Raw genomic sequence first — 17,071 nt, 5'->3', positions numbered from 1 at the left:
CTAGGATGCAAGTTAATATAGTTAGAATGAATCATAGAGTAATCAGAAGAACAGAATAAGGCAACACATGAAAACTGTGTTCATATTTAAGTCAACAGTAATTTCATCCGCAGACCTTTCCGAGAGTGCAATCCACCACAATCAACTCATTTTGACCACTCTCAATCTCATCAACAACTAAATACAAACACAAGGCACGGTGCTTAGAACAGGGGGTTTCCTACTATTACATAAGCATTCTGCAAATCAAGAAATCACATAGGCACCATGTCATAAAAGACTTCTCCAACCTATGAAACAATAGCTAGATAAACGCACTGACCCCTTACGTATTCTTTAAATTCTCTAACCAAGAGCAATTGACTAAGAAAGCTTCCTTGTTCTTCTGCAACACTTTCAGGTCTTCATGCCAAAAACATGGTAACCAACCAAAACTGTTCAGAGCGATAAAGACACATCTTCCATTTCCAACCTAAGAAATCATCCATCCAAGCACCCCATTCATCTTTGCAACTTGCAGACCCATTAGCTTATTTATTTCACCTGCTAGCGTCTTTTGAGCATGCCGCCTTTGATCTAGTTGAAGCTGTTATTCCTCGCGAGAACAATTCGGCAATAGCATACTTTAAGCAGCATTACCTAAAGAGGGTTTGCTGTTATGCACTTCACAGGATCCAGTAGTGAGAGTAGACTGAGCTCCACAGCCAAAATGTTGCTGCAGTTTGACAAATCCACAGCAATACATGTATCCTGCGGTCAAAACATAGTAAATAGGTCACAGAAAATAGTGGAAATAATACAAGGAACCAAACATGAAGTATTGGACAGCTAAGAAGTAGCATACCCAAAAAGTTTGTATTCGATAAAATGAAAATGTTGAGGTGGATGTGCCACTAAAAAAGGTAAAAGAATATATTTCCATTGGTGAAGATAAAATGAAAAAGAATAGTTAAAGATAGCATAAACATAGACCTATGAATGTTGTCGTTAGAATACATGAGACAAATAGTATTTAGTGGGGTGAAAAAAAAGGAAGACCCAGAAAGACATTATTAGGAACTACAAATATAGATTTAAATTTGATTAATTAAACTAAGAATATTATTCTGAACATAATTCAATATAGTGGACCCCAAATAGTTGAGACATTTGTTGTTACTATTGTTTAGCAATAAAAATGCAATCTAATTGAGTTTACAAACAATGGCTCAAAATTTGAAAAATAAGGGTTATGGTTTAGACAACAGCCAAGGAGTATGGTGCTAGATATACTAACATAAGATGCTAAATAGGCCAAAATGATTATTTAAGATTGCAGCTTATGGAATCCTGTGCTATATGCAGGAACAATATATCAAAATTTGCCTCCATTTTTCATATATATCAAAGTCAAGTTTTAGTTGAATATTTGGTAGGATTCAACTGATGCTCAAAAAGTAACAAAAATCTGATATAAATTTTCAGGTAAATAATCTTACCATTCATTAGAAAATTCACGAATCAGATCAGGATTTCTGAACCCATACTTGTCTCTGCACATTATGTAGGAAGATTAAATTCAATCGTATGAAAGGAGGGTGCAGTTGAGAAATACAATCTTCTCATAGTTCACCTCATGGGAACTGTAGCCAGTGGATCCTCTCTTGGAATTCTTTCCCTCTGTTACACTCAAAGAGCCATCCACTTCCTTTATATCTCGTGCTAATCCACGACGGCCAACATGCCTATGATAACCTAAATACATTTGCAAACAATCAGTCATGTATTAGAAAGAATAACGCACAAAAACATTCAATTAGTTTGCAGTAAAGCGACAGGTACTCACCATTCTCCACTGCAGAAAGACTGACTCGTCCACCTCTATGAATTTTCATGTCCTCACTTCTGACAAAAGACATGTCAGATTTTCTATCTCCATGACATATTGACCTTTCATAGGCAGCAGCATGTGAATTACTATCACCATCAGAAACAGAATCAAGTGATCGATTATGTGATATATAATCCTTCACATTTAAGCTTGCATTGGGAGGCAAAGGTGGACGCTTGTCCTTCTTCGAATTTATCTCGTGTATTTGCAGCTCAGGATGGGATGCAGATAAATATGAACGCCCTTCCCTTGAGAGCATGCGTTTAGTGATTCTTTCACTTGCCTGGTGTGTAGATGATGAAGTTGGTGACCTTTTTACTAAAGGCATAAAAACCTGCCGTTGCGGCACTCCTCTAGATGGCTAGACAAGAATATCAAAAGCAGTAGCTACAATTACAAAGATTAGAATACCAAAAAGGTTACATAATTCACAAAAGCAATCAGTTGCTTACATCAGAACCTTCTTTCTCTTTCCCTTTCAACAGCATGAGTTTGCTCTTTCCGCATTCAACAGCTCCAGAAGCTACAAAAGTCCCAATAGATCCAGCTACTTAGTTAAAAGAAATCAGTGATACTGTTATATGAGAAAAAAGCATCTTGGAAGTTGGAACAAGCATTCATAAAAATCCACAGAACTGCTGTGGATATTCATGAATGCCCTTTTGTAGCTTAATTAATTGATCAGTGAAACTAAAGGATAACCATGAATTAGAACTCCAAAAACCTAATACTGCTGTGGCAGCAATAGTGGGCACAAATGCAAGTGAATATCCACAGTCAGGATAAGGATGTTCTAGAAGAAGAGAGAGGGGTGACAAGCAAGTTGTAAGCTTAATTAATTGATCTTCAGAAGACAGCCAACTTATTGTGAAAAAACAATTTAACAAAACCCTCAATAATATAGTCTAAAGCCTTCCAGAATCTCGCTGATTATTCTTCAACCATGAGAGTTTCAGCAACATGGATAGGCATGTTGCATGATCTTTAAATTTACAAGAAGCAATTTACTTCGAGATCATACAAATGGAGAAAAACAATAGTTATTAAATAAAATGTTTCATATCTTGATCAGGTAAAGATACCAATCCATTGTGTACCATGTCTCAGTATACCTCCATGCCACCGAGTAGAGGTCTGACAGGAGGAGGAGAAGAATTGAAAAAGAGATAAAGAGGGGAAGAGGATAATATAATGCTAGCATACATATTATAATGCCAGTTCTATTTTCCTGTAAAAACAGCCAAAAAATTGCAAACAACCTTAACTGAAGCATTGTATGGTAAGCCTTATCTAAAATACAGTACATCAACATATTCAGAAAAATAAAGCAGGCAGCCAAAAAACCTATTAGATGATATTTGAATTAACAATATTCACAGAGTGAGAATTGAACAAAACATACCAAGTTCATCTTCTAAAGCTTCTTTTCCCATTGCAGAAGCTACAGACACAGATTTATCTACTTGAGGCTGCTGCTCTTCTCTCCTCGACATTAATATGTAAGTTGGTTTTTCTTTGGCACTCCCCTTTTTCATATTGTTCCTTAGAACATACTGCAGAAAGAAAAAGCGACATCAGCATCATTGCTAGATTAAAGAAGGTTTTTAAGATGGCCCATCATAATGATGTCTCTAGGTGCTTTATGACCATGGCCCATGCCCAGAAGCAACTATAATCATTTTCAAATCAAGAAATAAAAGTGATAATCCAATTGATACATAAGATACATGAGAACATTGTGATTCAACCATTTTTTTTGGTTCAGCAACCAGCCCGACTCACCAGGCCTGATCTGGGTCATAAGATTGCACGAACTTATGGCACAGATGGTGAGTTTAACAACCTTGTTTTCCACTCGTAGGAGAAAGGTTGCGTATATTTTCCCTCTTGAGACCAAAAATTTAAGGAGTCTCATGCACTTGGCCACCATTTTGTTGTACAGAAGCCAACCATCAGAAATCTCAAAGAACACTTAAAAAATTTCTTTAGTTGGGCATCTCCTAACCTCCATGAACTAGCAATTGCAGAACATTGATAAAAGCTTCCATGTTTCATTTTCACAAAATTGAACTCCCTGAATTGGCGGAAGCACTGAAGGCACAGGTTGGTTGTAGTGTAATAGCATATCATGTAAAATGCCAGTCAGAGATATTACCATGGATTTGTAGTGAGCAAGAAAGGATTATTAGCTTTAGAATTGACAGCATTAGGTATACTCAGCCATTTTTGTCCAAGGAGAATATTGAAAAGAACATATAAAGAATTTTGGACTCTTCAATTCTCAGGTTTTTTGTTGTGATTTGTGTGTGTGGCAGACCACAGAAGGTTTTACCATTTTTTGAAGCCTCAAGTAATTCTTAACAAAGATTTTCTTTAGGCAACTACTAAATTTGAAAAAAATGTAGTGAGAACTGGGATATCCATTGTCCAGATTGTCCAAATTCATCAACACAAGTTTACAGTTGCTTCTCTATCCTACATGCATTAGCACCCTTTACAAAAAAACCCTAGTAAAAGGTCTAGAAACCTCATTGTACTAAATCTTAAAAGAAAACAACATTTATCATGTACCAAAAATGGTAAAACATGTAAACAATTTAGTCAATACTTCTACACCTACTGCTACTTAGGCACATACTTGTGGACAAATAAATTATGCTTCCTTTGACAGATGACATTACAGCAGTTAAGTGGATTCATCTGTAAAAGATGCTGCTTTATGATTGCCCAGAGAGATTGGAAGTGTAGACTGCTTAAATGGTGAACAGGGATGCCACGAAGTGTATGCTTATCATTTACATAATGAGGAGATCAAACATCAGCAGAAAACAAGACATTAAACTGGGAACGAAAAGCACAATAAATAATTAAAAAACACACCGGTGATAACATAAGACCAATTCAGAAAATAAAAAAGAAGTAACCATTTCATAGCAAACTGGTGCAGTAAAAACAAGAACTCAGAATGATATTCAAAAGAACAGTTAGTAATGCTAAAGAAACTTAGATTCCTCGCCAATTAATATTTTATGAAAATAGTTATAACCAGAACAGGCTCCAGACTAAACAAGTAAAAAAATACATGAGCATCATCAAGAAAAAAAAAGCTTCAAATTCATGCACCACCTCAAATCAATTCAAACTGAAAAATAATAGAAAACTAAAGAAATGCATACAGTTGAAGTAGTGCCCTTGCGCTTCTGAGGGCCTCTTTTAGAAGAACTTGAGTTGCCAGAAGAAACCCCTGAACCTCTTCTGTTGACTTTACGACCACTTGATAGTCCCTGCAAAATAATAGTATCTTAATGTCTGCAATAAAAGTGATAGCTTATACCCAAGGATGAAGTATCGATAAATTTATTTTGCAATCAATCTGAAAGCCCAGCAGAGCAAACAAGCAGAAATTTTGGTGCACATCATATAAAACCTTCATATAAATAAACCAATTAAAATACCCACACACTTTTCAGTTTGATACATAAATTAGATGTTCAAAACTGTCACTTCGTAAAAGTCATGTCCAATTTCCTCAACTGTTGAAAAGCAGCTATCACTTGTAGCCATGTAACTTTAGTAACAACAATGAGAATTGAAGCTTTAATGAGGATAAAGCATGTTATTGATTACTTGAAATTCATATAGAAATCACCACTAGTAACTGATTATTATGCTATATATAGCATCACAAAACTAAGTATCAAAGAATCATACTATAACCAACTCCATAATCAAAATATCTGTTATAAAGTCCACAATTAGTCAATTAACTACAGATCTTCAACATCTTTTTATTTTTATGATCAACATAAGGACTAAACATTTTATTTCCAAAAAGAATTATATAATATAGTGGAATATTACTTCTCATTACAACCCCAAGTCAAAGTTATGCGGCTTTTTCCACAAAAGAAAAGAAACTCGATAACATATTGCCTCTTTTCATAGGTGGACAATGAGTTATATGGCATCACATGTCATGGTGCTTGTGTTATGAGTACCATAATTTCTTCCATTTCAATTGCCAATGTGCCAAACAAAGCCTGTCAGGATTCTCAATTCTTGCTCATAGACAACTTGAGGCATGCATGATGACACAATGGCGGTTTCACCCCATGGCATCCCCTTGCAGCATCTAAGAGGCAAGTACCACTTAGGTGATAAAGGTAAATCTTCTAAGATAGTTCCAAAACCAACCATGCCATCGAATCAAAGCGTTAGATCATGTTGCAAGACCAACCATGCCATAGAATCAAAAAGTTAGATAGTTAACAAGAAATGTAAAAAAAGTAATGATCAAAGATCAGATGTCCAGATTGATGAGTGGTTTACAAGATTGACAGGGAATAATTGTTATTGTGAAATGCTGGAAGTTACATCAGTGCATCATTGAGGAAACAGTGAAACATAACATTTTGGTTTTGGACATAACCAAAACCTTTCAATGTAGTCATGTGCTTTTTTATAAGACAATGTGGGGTGACTCTGATCCAGTTTTTCCTTTCTGTTCGTGCCTTATTTACTTAAAACATCACTACAACAAAATTTAACTAGTAATCATGCCCTAAAATACAATTAAATTCAACTCACTCTCTAGAATTTCACTTCAAAACAAAATGCAACCTATTGAATCATGCTTTATTAAGGACAGAATCCATTTAACTTTACATATTTCTTTATTAGAACCAAGGTTTTGTGCAAATTAGCATTGCCAATTCTCAACTCAAAATTATTCTTTTTAAGTATACACAATATCTTATTAGCTGCTACCATATTCTGAAGCAACTTTTTAAAGTTAAAATATTAAACGACATAACTTCAACACAAATTTATCCAAGGTAGAATATCTACAGTGTTTGGATCAGTTTGGTCTCCGTGTAACTTCAGCCTGACTTGGATTTAAAATGTTATATGGAAACCAGGTCAACTTAGAAGGGCCACCTGTGGCAAAAACACATTTAAAATGTTTCCTTATTTATGTTGGATACCAGAAATGTATGACAAATAGCTATGTTAATTGATAAAAGATTAAACAAAGTCGTAAGTCTACAAGATTCACATTGTACCTGAACGCCAACTTTAGCTGCTCTTTTTCGTCGAACAAAATCCATTAGAGGTGTTACAATAGGTGTTTCCTTTGCACCTATAGAATGGAAATATAAATTCGTCAATGCAATTATTAATTTCTTGAGCTCAGTGTATCACTGAGCTACCTAATTTAGCACTTCCTAGAAAAAGGTATCATCCATATATTAGAACTGACCAGCTCTTTCAGCTTCCCTCCTCTCCAGCTGAACCTCAGCACTAGGAAGATGTTCCACCGGCTTTGATATAAGCTCAAGAAACTCCATATATTCAGGATCTAGTTATTCATCAAATAACTGCTAGTGATTAAAGCAAAAAAATACTAAAGGACATAAGTCTAATATGTCAAGTTCACACTCACATGAAAAAAAAATTGAAAATGGATAGAAAGGTGTACCCTTAGATATAGTCCCTTCTCGACCATCCTTCTTTGACCATATATTTGGAACTTGTTGTGAAGGTGCATACTCTACAAGAGCCTTAAACTGGGCACCTGGGATAACATTTTTCAAAAATCCTTCATATAAAAACTATACCATAGATTACATGGACAAGATTCATGAAAAGTCTTAAACAGTTCTTAATACAGAATCACATTAGGACACAAGACAGCTAGCTTATTACAAAAATCTTTACTGTTCTTGAAATGATTTACATGTCAAGATCAGGCTTTTGCATCTTAATTTAGAAAAGAGGAAAGAAAGGCCCTCTGAGAAACTAAGTGTACAAGTAAACACTGAATGCTAGAAAGAGAGAAATACTTGCAGGATTAAGGCTAAAGCATTTTATACTGCATGCTCTAAAAGCTAAGTAAATGCTCACACTAGTTGCCCACAAAAACATAATTGTTGAAGACTTCATCAACTAATCTGCAGTGATGTGGTCAATCATGACCTTAGATGACCTAAAGCACCAAACCAAAAACTAAAAACTCATTTCAACATGGTCTCATATTTCCTACATGTAATACAGAACCTATTACATGATCTTGAAGTAATGTGAAATTCCTGACAACACAACCAACAGGTCTTTGAGAGAAAGTCAAGTGTACCAACTCTGTGCATCCCAAAACACATTTCCACTTGCATAAATATGTTAAAACAATACAACTTTCAAGAAAATATAAAATAGAGATTCAAACTAAGTAGAAGTGATAAGAACAAAATGAAGTTAAATACCCTTCTCGTTGACAAAAATGTGTCCATCAAAGAACTCAGCAAACTCAACCACATCTTCTGGGTTATTGAAGTTAAGATATGCTCGAGAATGTATTTGGTCCTTTTGGCTGCAGAATTGAACGGATATCATTAAAAGGAAAGAAAAAAAAACTATCAGGAACACATTAAAAACAGGAGTACAAAAGAATATCTGAATGTACATATCCAAGTTTAGTCAGCCACTCAGCCCAAGAATGCTAATTACTAAATCTACTGAATGTATGGTTGCTGCAATTAGCACAGGCAATGGCTACTTAATATTATATTTTATTGCATTCAGACAACTAAAACAATGAAGATAACCTATAGATCTCGATATACCAATTTTACAACCCAAAATGACATCCGATAGAATTTTGAAAAGTTGCCACAAGAGCAGTGTGTCTACAGAAATATAACATGAAGATTTTAAGAGAAATGTCACAAGTTAATAAACACATTTCTTATATTCAGTTATACTCTTTAGATAAAAGCCATGGAACACAAAAATGTTCTGCCAGAAAAGAGATTAACCAATAAGCAGTAGCCAGAACTGTATGCAAAAAAAAAAAATGAAGTACAAATATATGAAACTAAAGAAATCAATTACGAATAAAAAGACAAAAAAAATTTACTGCCATTTAATGGATTAAAGAATCAAAAACATCCCAGATGTTTTCTTCCCAATGGATTCATTTTTATCCTACTGGGAACTGAAAGAAATAATAAATTTAACAGTATAAGTTATTGCCCAAAAAAGGAAACATAAACATATATGAACAATTTTTCATCCAGACCCTAAATCTACTATACATATTTCATGGTTCACTTGATGATCATTATCCCATATGAAGCATGTGAACTAAATCAATAGTTAAAAGACACCCATAAAACTTTTCAAAGAATTTTTGCTTGGTTAGTTCCAGCCTGGCTTTGCGTAGATCACTAAAAGATCATAAACATCATGGAATCTTATAGGTCGGCTAATTGGGAGAAACAAGCAAATGGACTTATCACCTAAAAGTGCAATGCCAATTCAAATTTCTTCAAAAGAATTACTGCAGACATAAAGATCAAACCCCCCTGAACAAATGCACTACAAAGTTAGGGCCTCCTGTAAGACACTGGAAATAACAATAAAGCAGATTCCGTGAACCAAGATCTTATGTATAACTACCAACATCACCTCGTCTAATTATCAAATTACATGGCAATTGGAGCCACAGTACCTACAACCAAAACGAAGTCGTTTAAAATAGTAGCAAAACCCCTTTACCTGTTCTTCCCGGGACGAAAGCACACCCAATCGTAGCGGCCGGCGAACCTGCCATCGATCTGCTCCATCAGCACCGACTGCGAGATCGCCGGCGGCAAGTGCCGCATCACAACCTTCGTCCGATCGGGGGGATCCTTCATGTGTTCCACCCTCAAAACCCCCACCCCCGACCCAACAATTCCGCAAGAACTATGTCCCAGAAACGCCACAATCACGGTCGGCGCTACAAGAATCCTCCGCAGATTCGTTTCTCTTGCCCTGGATTCGATCGAGAGGATGGTTAGGGTTTTTGCCCCCGAATTAGGGTTCCGATCTGAGGTCTCGAATCAGCGTCCAGAGGATGCGAGCGACACAAGAAACCGACCCAATAAGACTGAAGAGAGAGGCGAGGAACATACATCAAGGACGCGAGTTGCGCACACGACGGCGTACATAACTTAGCGTACACTCGAACATCAAGTAACATATCGAGCAGTGCTCTTTTACTGCTTGTCAGTGACTCGTCAAAGTACCTGTCCCGTGAGTGGATAGTGCTAGTGAAACAGGTGGTGCCCACATCTGACGCCAGCTTCCGATCAGAAGATAGGTCGGTGAGACATCGACATCACGGCGTTCCGGAACTTACGTATACGTATACATATACAGGTCGACCAAACCAGGTCTATGCACGAATCTCGATGACACCTATCGGGAGCTTGTGTGAATTTCAAAGAAGGAATAATTAATTTTTTTTTCCTTTTGTGCTAATTTCATCTCAATAATGCCAATGCGATTTGCTAAATGTGCATTTCATACGAAACATTATAGAATTTAATTTGGTAGCGTACATAATGCAAAAAAAGTTAAAATATTACTAAAATTCTATGAATTGAAATGTAATAAATATAAAATCGTTGGAAGTTCTGGCAGAACCAGCCGAGAAGTCTAGGAGCTTGCTAGAGAAGCTCGTTGAAATTCGCCAAGAAGATCGTCGTGAAGTCTAGGAGCTTACCGGGAGTCCGTCGGAATATTGCTGAGAGATCATCGGAAGTTCATCGGAAGATTGCTAGAAGCTCGTCGGAAGAATAGACTTATGGACTTGTTTAGCTCATATTATGTCTTAGATTCCGTAGTTAGTACATAATTGGGTTTGGATTTGGGCCAACCCAATTAGGGGCTAGCTAGGCCCATGTAAGGACTATGTTGGGACCAATAAGATGCCCAAACAGTGCCCCAAGAAGTCTCACTATTGTGGAACAATCTTCGAGACTATGTCAAGCGGTGGTACCATCAGTCTGGGCGGTTGTACCGCCCCTAGCAGGGTGCCAGGCTGTGTTACTACCAGTCTAGGAAGTGATACCACCCAGCACTACCCCCTAGGTGGTGGTACCGCTAGACCTGGGCGGTGGTACTCCCTAGGACATTGTCAGTGTCAGATTGACACTAGGCGATGGTACCACCCAATGCAGGCGGTGGCACCGCCCGTGCCCGAGGAACCCAAGATGGGAAGGTTTTAGGCTCTAAGTTTGAATCAACTTGAAGCCTATAAATACCCCTCTCATCCCTGGTTAAAATACATAAGCACAGAGTATTCAAAAGTGAGAAAACGCTGTTGCAATCTTTTAGAAATTCCCTCCTCCACTCTAAGTTTAGAATTCTGTAAGAGGAGTGTAAGTGCTTGTAAGAGTTGTCTTCTAAACCTGTGAAAAGGAGAAGAGGGGTGTAAAAGGTGATTGGCTTTCGCCTATTGAAGGAAGGCCTCTAGTGGATGCCGGTGACCTCGTCGGAGGAGAAAGCCGAAAGTGGATGTAGGTCACATTGACCGAACTACTCTAAAACTCGGTTTGCATTTATTTTGAGCAACTTTCTTTTATAGCAAACTGCCTCTCTTCCTTACTGTGCTTTAACTACATCTACATATGCTTTCAAAGTTATTATCTTTACGAAACGGCTTTTCGTCAGAAATGGTTTTTATCGTATGAAAGTTTTTGAAGACGTGTTTTTACCGTTGCACTAATTCACCCCCCCCCCCCCCTCCCCTCCCTTTTAGTGCCAACCCCGATCCTAATAATTGGTATCATAGCCTCGTGATTTCTCAGTTGATTTAACACCCAAGAGAAATGACTCTTTTCGACTTTTAAGAACATCTCTCTCTCATTTGTCCTCCCTTCAATAGGCAAAGATCAATCACCCTTTTACAACTCTATTCTCCTTTTGGCTGAGGAGAGGATCTTTACAAGTTTCACACCTATCTTAGAATGAACTCTAAACTCTAAGAGGTGGAGGAGAACATTAAAACTTTTCAAGCTTTTTCAACTCTTTTTTATCAAGAATTCTTTTTTCCTTTCTACATAATAATTGATTTTTTATGCAGTAATAGCTAGGGTATTTATAGACCCTAAATGGATTTGAATTTGGAGCCCAAAATTTAAATCCTCGAGATTTTGGGAGACGAGCGGTACCACCACCGTCTTTCAATGTATGCCATGATCTATAACTTCGAAGCATTAGGACAGGAACTAATAAATCGAATGAACTTAATTGATCATACGACATATACGGATAAAATTATCTACATTATGTATTATTAAATTACTTCTTTATTTTATATGATGTATTGATCGGCAATAATACATGATTTTTTATTGTCGAGTTTTACGAATAAAAAAAAATTAAGGCATCATTTGAGAAAAATTGAAGTCTAGAAATTAGTATTCATAATATTCATCCAAAAGATAAACAAAGATAATATATTTCTTTTATATTAATAATATTACACACCTACTTATGTAAAAACAAGCTTTAAAAATTGATTAACGTATAAAAATATTTTACTGAAATCTTATACATTTTTTTCTTTTAATCTCATTGTTTGTCTTTTCAAAAATAAGAAAATATGTGGAAAATTAATTCGACCAAATCAAATAAGACTTAACTTTTTTTCCAAAAAAATACATATAATTTGCATTTCTCCAAAATCATCCATTCCACTCCCCTCCTCATCAATCACAGAACTATCTTGATGTATATTAAAAGCAGAACAATCATGAAGAGCAATCATAATAATCAAGCTACTTGAAACTATTAGCAGCAGTGGATTGCAGAAGGGTATCTGATAAAGTAGCATGCCTACCTAGTTATTACAAGATCCAGTTCTTAGTACATAGGATATTAGGAATACAAGTCTCTGAGTCTCTCTAATCCTAAACAGAGTGAGAGAGAGAGAGAGAGAACCAGCAGCAACAGTAACATAAGTTCCTCTAACTTTAAGCAGCATAAGAGAGAGAGAGAGTGATGGGGCTCTTGGACCTAACCATGGTGGTGTAGAAGCAGTAGTGTTAGTTAGGGAGAAGAAGAACCCATGAGACTAAAAATATATCTCGAGGGTCAGAACTCCACAGCCATATGTGGAGTTCATAATACTGTCAGCTGGAACAGGGAGTAGAGCGCCATGCCAAAAACAAACACCAGCTCTTCTCTACACCTCCCTGGGTTTTGGAGCTAAAACTCCCCATGGAGTTTAGCCACAAATGTTCACACAGAAGCTACGTCAACAGAACAGAGGGTTAGTGAGTTCATCTTGCCTTTCCCTAGGCAAGTTGACTTCTTGTGGTTGATCACACTGGTGCAGTTGACATATAGGGTTGGGTTGATCAGTGAAGGTCATAGAAGACTTGAAATGCTTCTCTGTAACAGTGTATAAGCCCATCTCAGGGCAGTAGGATTAGATGGAGATGCTTTAACCCCGACCAGGGGATAAAGGAGTGGACACTGCACAACTAGTGCAGCATCAAGTAATGGATTTGAAGTACTTGTAGTTGTGCTCCTCCAGTCTTGAGCTCGACTGACACTGTTTGCCCCTGTGGGACTCGATTTGGTCTGCGGAAGACCATGGGGTGGAAACCTGGGACTTGTGTTAGAGACGATGGACAGACTCAGAGACAGGTAATGGGAACAAGGATGGAGGATGAAGAAGAACCATGGTTAGGCCAAGGGTTGCTCTGGTGCGGTAGGTGCAGCGAAGTGAGCAGGAATGTGTCTGTAGTGATGGGGTGTTGGATTCGGCAGGGTTGGAGCTGTGAGAGCCATTGTCATGCCTGTTTTAGAGCAGAAGACACTGTTAAAAATATTAGTACCCCGAATTGTAGACATGGTGATCCAATCTCAAGGAACAATGCCTTGGAACAAACCTGCCTGTGCTGCGGGGCTCATGGCGAGGGACACGGGAGCTCCATGCAGCAGGGAGGACGGGAAGCCCGTCACCCCCGCCGTGGTGGTCATTGCAGAGTACTGGAGCATTTGAGGGTACTGCATGCCGTATCCTTGACCCTGATGAGGATAAGCCGCGGCGGCGCCGCCCTGTCCAAACTGGAAGTATGGGTAGTAGCCGGTGGTTCCAGCGGCCACCCCAGTTGCTGCTCCTCCGTAGAGTGGGTATTGAGTGGCTGCTCCACCATACATGTTGTAATAGCTCTGGTGATCAGACTAAAAGGTAGTGAGTACTTGGTAAGTAGATGGTGTAGATAACTTTGTTTGATCTTCTTATATCCCTCAACGAGACGACAAAGATTCTTGTCTTCGAACAAGAACATGTTCTTGCAATAGTGAAGGTTCTGAGAAACCGGCATTGGTTCCCACGACAAAAAACAAGTAGACACAGACGAGTACTACAAACGAAAACATTGGAACTTCATATCTCTTTCTATCTTTTCCTCGGAACAATGCATGCAAATGGGATCAAGTGGGACATACCGTAGCGTAGTTGTACTCAGCGGAATATGGTGAAAACCTGAAATCGCAGGTGGGAAGCCAGAAGTTAGCGTTCCTTTCATGACAGCCATGCTCATACATGCGTGTTCATAACACTTGAAGAAAGAATCCTCGTGCAGGTTTAGAATGTAACCACGATTCCAGGAGAAAGCTACGTTCAACATGATCTACATGCATAAGTTCATACGTGTACGTAAAAGCTTATCTACATGCATTGTTACCTGCTTTACTTAAACGAGAGAGAGAGAGAGAGAGAGAGAGAGAGAGAGAGAGAGGATGCCAGCTTTAGTGAGTGGGAACATGGAAAAGAGGATGAGTACTGTTCTTGTGAATAGTATATAGAAGACACAGCTGTGTAATACTGCTCGGAAGCGAGCATCCAGGCATGGAGAAGGATGAAGGTAGTGTTGGTGTAGATGGTGCAAGAGCAGGCCGCCATGATCGATCTCTCATGGGCCTGCTTTTTTAGGGGCAAGTGAGCGTGCATGTGCTGGCATCTGAACCTAACAATGTGTGTCGACTTCTTTACAGCTTACCCATAGACATAATAAGGAAGCCCTTGTTGGATGGCATAATGAGGGAAGGCGGTAGCAGCAGCAGCAGCAGCCGCAGCTGAAGCAAAAGCTGTTCCCATCCCACCTTGAAGGCCTGCCTGAAAAGATTTCACGACCCTAAAGTTCCTGCTCCCTCCTGTAAGATAAAGAACAATGGTGTTATCATCATCATCGTCAACCCCAGTCGCACTGCAGCACAGTGTTGTCTCCTCCACGGAAAGGAATCCAAGGTAACAATCCCACAGTTCAGTTGAGGAAGAGTGAGACTCACTATAGCAAAAACAAAAATAATACTGATGACTTTACCTTAATGAATGAACAGATTCGATTCCTAGGATGGATGATGTGCTTGTCCCTTCGGCCTTTTCTCTATAGGCTTTGTTTTGTATTGAATAGCAAGTTTAAATTACTGTGACCTCATTATTTTTCTCTCAACCTTTTTGTGATTCTACACCATCAAACTTTAACTGAGCTCAAGAATAGCAACATGGGGGAAAAGGTCATGTTGATGCTCGATCATACAGCTAATGATGCCAGCATACTTTATTAGTAGAGTTAGTTGTCTCAGGCACAATGAAATAAGCATGATCCGGCATAAAGATATCATATCTTACATCTATCACCTACATTATGAACTCCATTTTTTTGGCCTCATGAAAGAGCAGAATATAAATTATGATTTGATCATTAATCTTGGTTCTTTGTTTAGCAGAAATTTGGAAAATGATTTGCTTACCATGAAGAGGTGTTGTAGGTTTAGATCTTTGAAGCCCTAAGGAGGCAAGGTTACAGTTAGCCCTCCTTCCATCGATGACGGGAGAAGGATCTATGCAAGCTCTCATGGCAGCCTCCGGCTCGCGAAATGTAACCTAGGAGGATGTGTAACAAGAACAAAGTAAGGAATACAATTCAGCTTATCGATTCTTAATGAGATCGTAGATCCAGATTCTCCGGTATAGGAGTCACAGCTATAGATCTTCCTTTTTTGTAATCTTAGCTGCAGATGATGGTAAGGAAGGAAGAGTGAGAAAGAAAGACTTACAAATCCATAGCCTTTGGATCTTCCTGTGTTCTTATCAGTGATGACAACAGCCTCGAGGATCTCCCCAAATTGCTCAAAGTATTTACTCATGGTGTCTCTTTGGGTCTCCCAAGCAAGCCCCCCAACAAATACCTTGGTGTAAGTGGTGTCTCCAAATTGGCCTGCCACATTAGTTGGTGGAGTCATCTTCCCCCTCCCCAGATCCTTCTCTTCTCCTCCTTCCTTCTCCTCCTCGTCCTCCTCCTCTCAACTCCCCAATCCTAAGCGACGAGCAGAAAGATCAGCCACCAAATCTAGCAAGAGATGGTCAAGGCTTTGGATGTGTGTTCTGTTAGGCCCAGAGAAGAGAGAGAGAGAGAGAGAGAGAGAGAGAGAGAGAGAGAGAGAGAGAGAGAGAGAGAGGATAAAGCTAGAGGGAGGAAAGGGAAAGACTACAAGGAGAAGGGACCTATGGCATTATATACTCTCCTTAAAACACTGCTGTTGTTGCTCACATGAGTTGGTGTATGGGACTCACCTTCTTGATGGACAAAGATGACAGCAGAAGGCATTGGTTGTGATGGAATTGAAAGGACTTAACCGTTGGAAATTTTCTTGGAGAAGGGAGAAGAGAGAAGAGAGATGCATATTAGAGACACTCGAGAATTAAGAACCTTCATCGATCATCATAAATTATACAATCTTAATGTCTCGAGCCTTAGATCTGTCTGTCTAACATAATTTAGCGATATGTTACATTGTTCAACAAGGACTTTTTACTTGTACTCTTAAGCTAATCTCTTATCTAATCACATGTTAGTGATGGATTTGTATCCCTTTATCACCCATTGCAACAAACAACGCCAAGAAGAAGCCTTCCAGCAAGACAGCAGAAGATTTCCATGGAGTGTGGACAGGCAGACTTGGATGTGGAAAGCACTTCACTTTGTTGCTGTCTCCCTCACAATTAATGAAGTTTTTTTTCTGTTTTTTCCTTCATCAACCATCCAAAAAAACCATTGTATTTATATTTTTCTTTCATGTGTTTTTTTGGGTATATATAAATAAATATATATATTGATTGATAATTTATTAGATGTTAATACATCTTTTGTTGGATATATATTTATTATGAAGGGAATAAAAAGAGAAATAGCTTTCGGCAACTAAAGATGATGTCTCTCACACGCCATGTGAGTCCCATCCATCAACCCTAGATGTTGTTCAATGCACCAATTTGGCCGATGTGACTAACACCATGATAATAATGCTCGGTCAGCATAAGATAAATCCACAATTAGCGACACGAGAATCTATCATTCC

The 17,071-nt window shown here is 38.3% G+C and overlaps 2 protein-coding genes across 6 annotated transcripts; both read right to left on the bottom strand.

The window, feature by feature from the left end:
- Window positions 1-56: 56 nt before the first annotated feature.
- LOC103988060 (regulator of nonsense transcripts UPF3) lies at window positions 57-9,835 on the bottom strand. The gene is made up of 12 exons (XM_009406569.3): window positions 9,425-9,835; window positions 8,131-8,237; window positions 7,350-7,445; window positions 7,131-7,229; window positions 6,934-7,010; window positions 5,047-5,154; window positions 3,273-3,423; window positions 2,323-2,393; window positions 1,826-2,231; window positions 1,613-1,734; window positions 1,479-1,532; window positions 57-750 (listed from the first exon to the last, which is right to left on the bottom strand). The coding sequence occupies exons 1-11, from the start codon at window positions 9,562-9,564 to the stop codon at window positions 1,506-1,508; spliced, it is 1,404 nt and encodes a 467-aa protein (XP_009404844.1). The 5' UTR covers window positions 9,565-9,835; the 3' UTR covers window positions 57-750; window positions 1,479-1,505.
- A 2,628-nt stretch (window positions 9,836-12,463) lies between these two features.
- On the bottom strand, window positions 12,464-16,195 carry LOC135584132 (uncharacterized). Of its 5 annotated transcripts, none has more exons than XM_065157394.1 (6): window positions 15,770-16,195; window positions 15,464-15,596; window positions 14,710-14,863; window positions 14,156-14,192; window positions 13,594-13,888; window positions 12,464-13,500 (listed from the first exon to the last, which is right to left on the bottom strand). In XM_065157394.1, exons 1-6 carry the CDS (start codon window positions 15,953-15,955, stop codon window positions 13,388-13,390), a joined length of 918 nt encoding a protein of 305 aa, XP_065013466.1. In that variant the 5' UTR covers window positions 15,956-16,195; the 3' UTR covers window positions 12,464-13,387. The 5 variants fall into 5 exon arrangements, with proteins under 5 accessions (XP_065013466.1, XP_065013470.1, XP_065013471.1 ...); XM_065157398.1 differs by having other exon boundaries at window positions 12,464-13,520; window positions 13,598-13,888; XM_065157399.1 differs by having other exon boundaries at window positions 13,598-13,888.
- Window positions 16,196-17,071: the final 876 nt, after the last annotated feature.

Source organism: Musa acuminata, chromosome BXJ3-6 (assembly GCF_036884655.1).
Source record: "Musa acuminata AAA Group cultivar baxijiao chromosome BXJ3-6, Cavendish_Baxijiao_AAA, whole genome shotgun sequence".
Classification (NCBI taxonomy): domain Eukaryota; kingdom Viridiplantae; phylum Streptophyta; class Magnoliopsida; order Zingiberales; family Musaceae; genus Musa; species Musa acuminata.
This window is presented reverse-complemented; position numbering and strand designations above follow the sequence as displayed.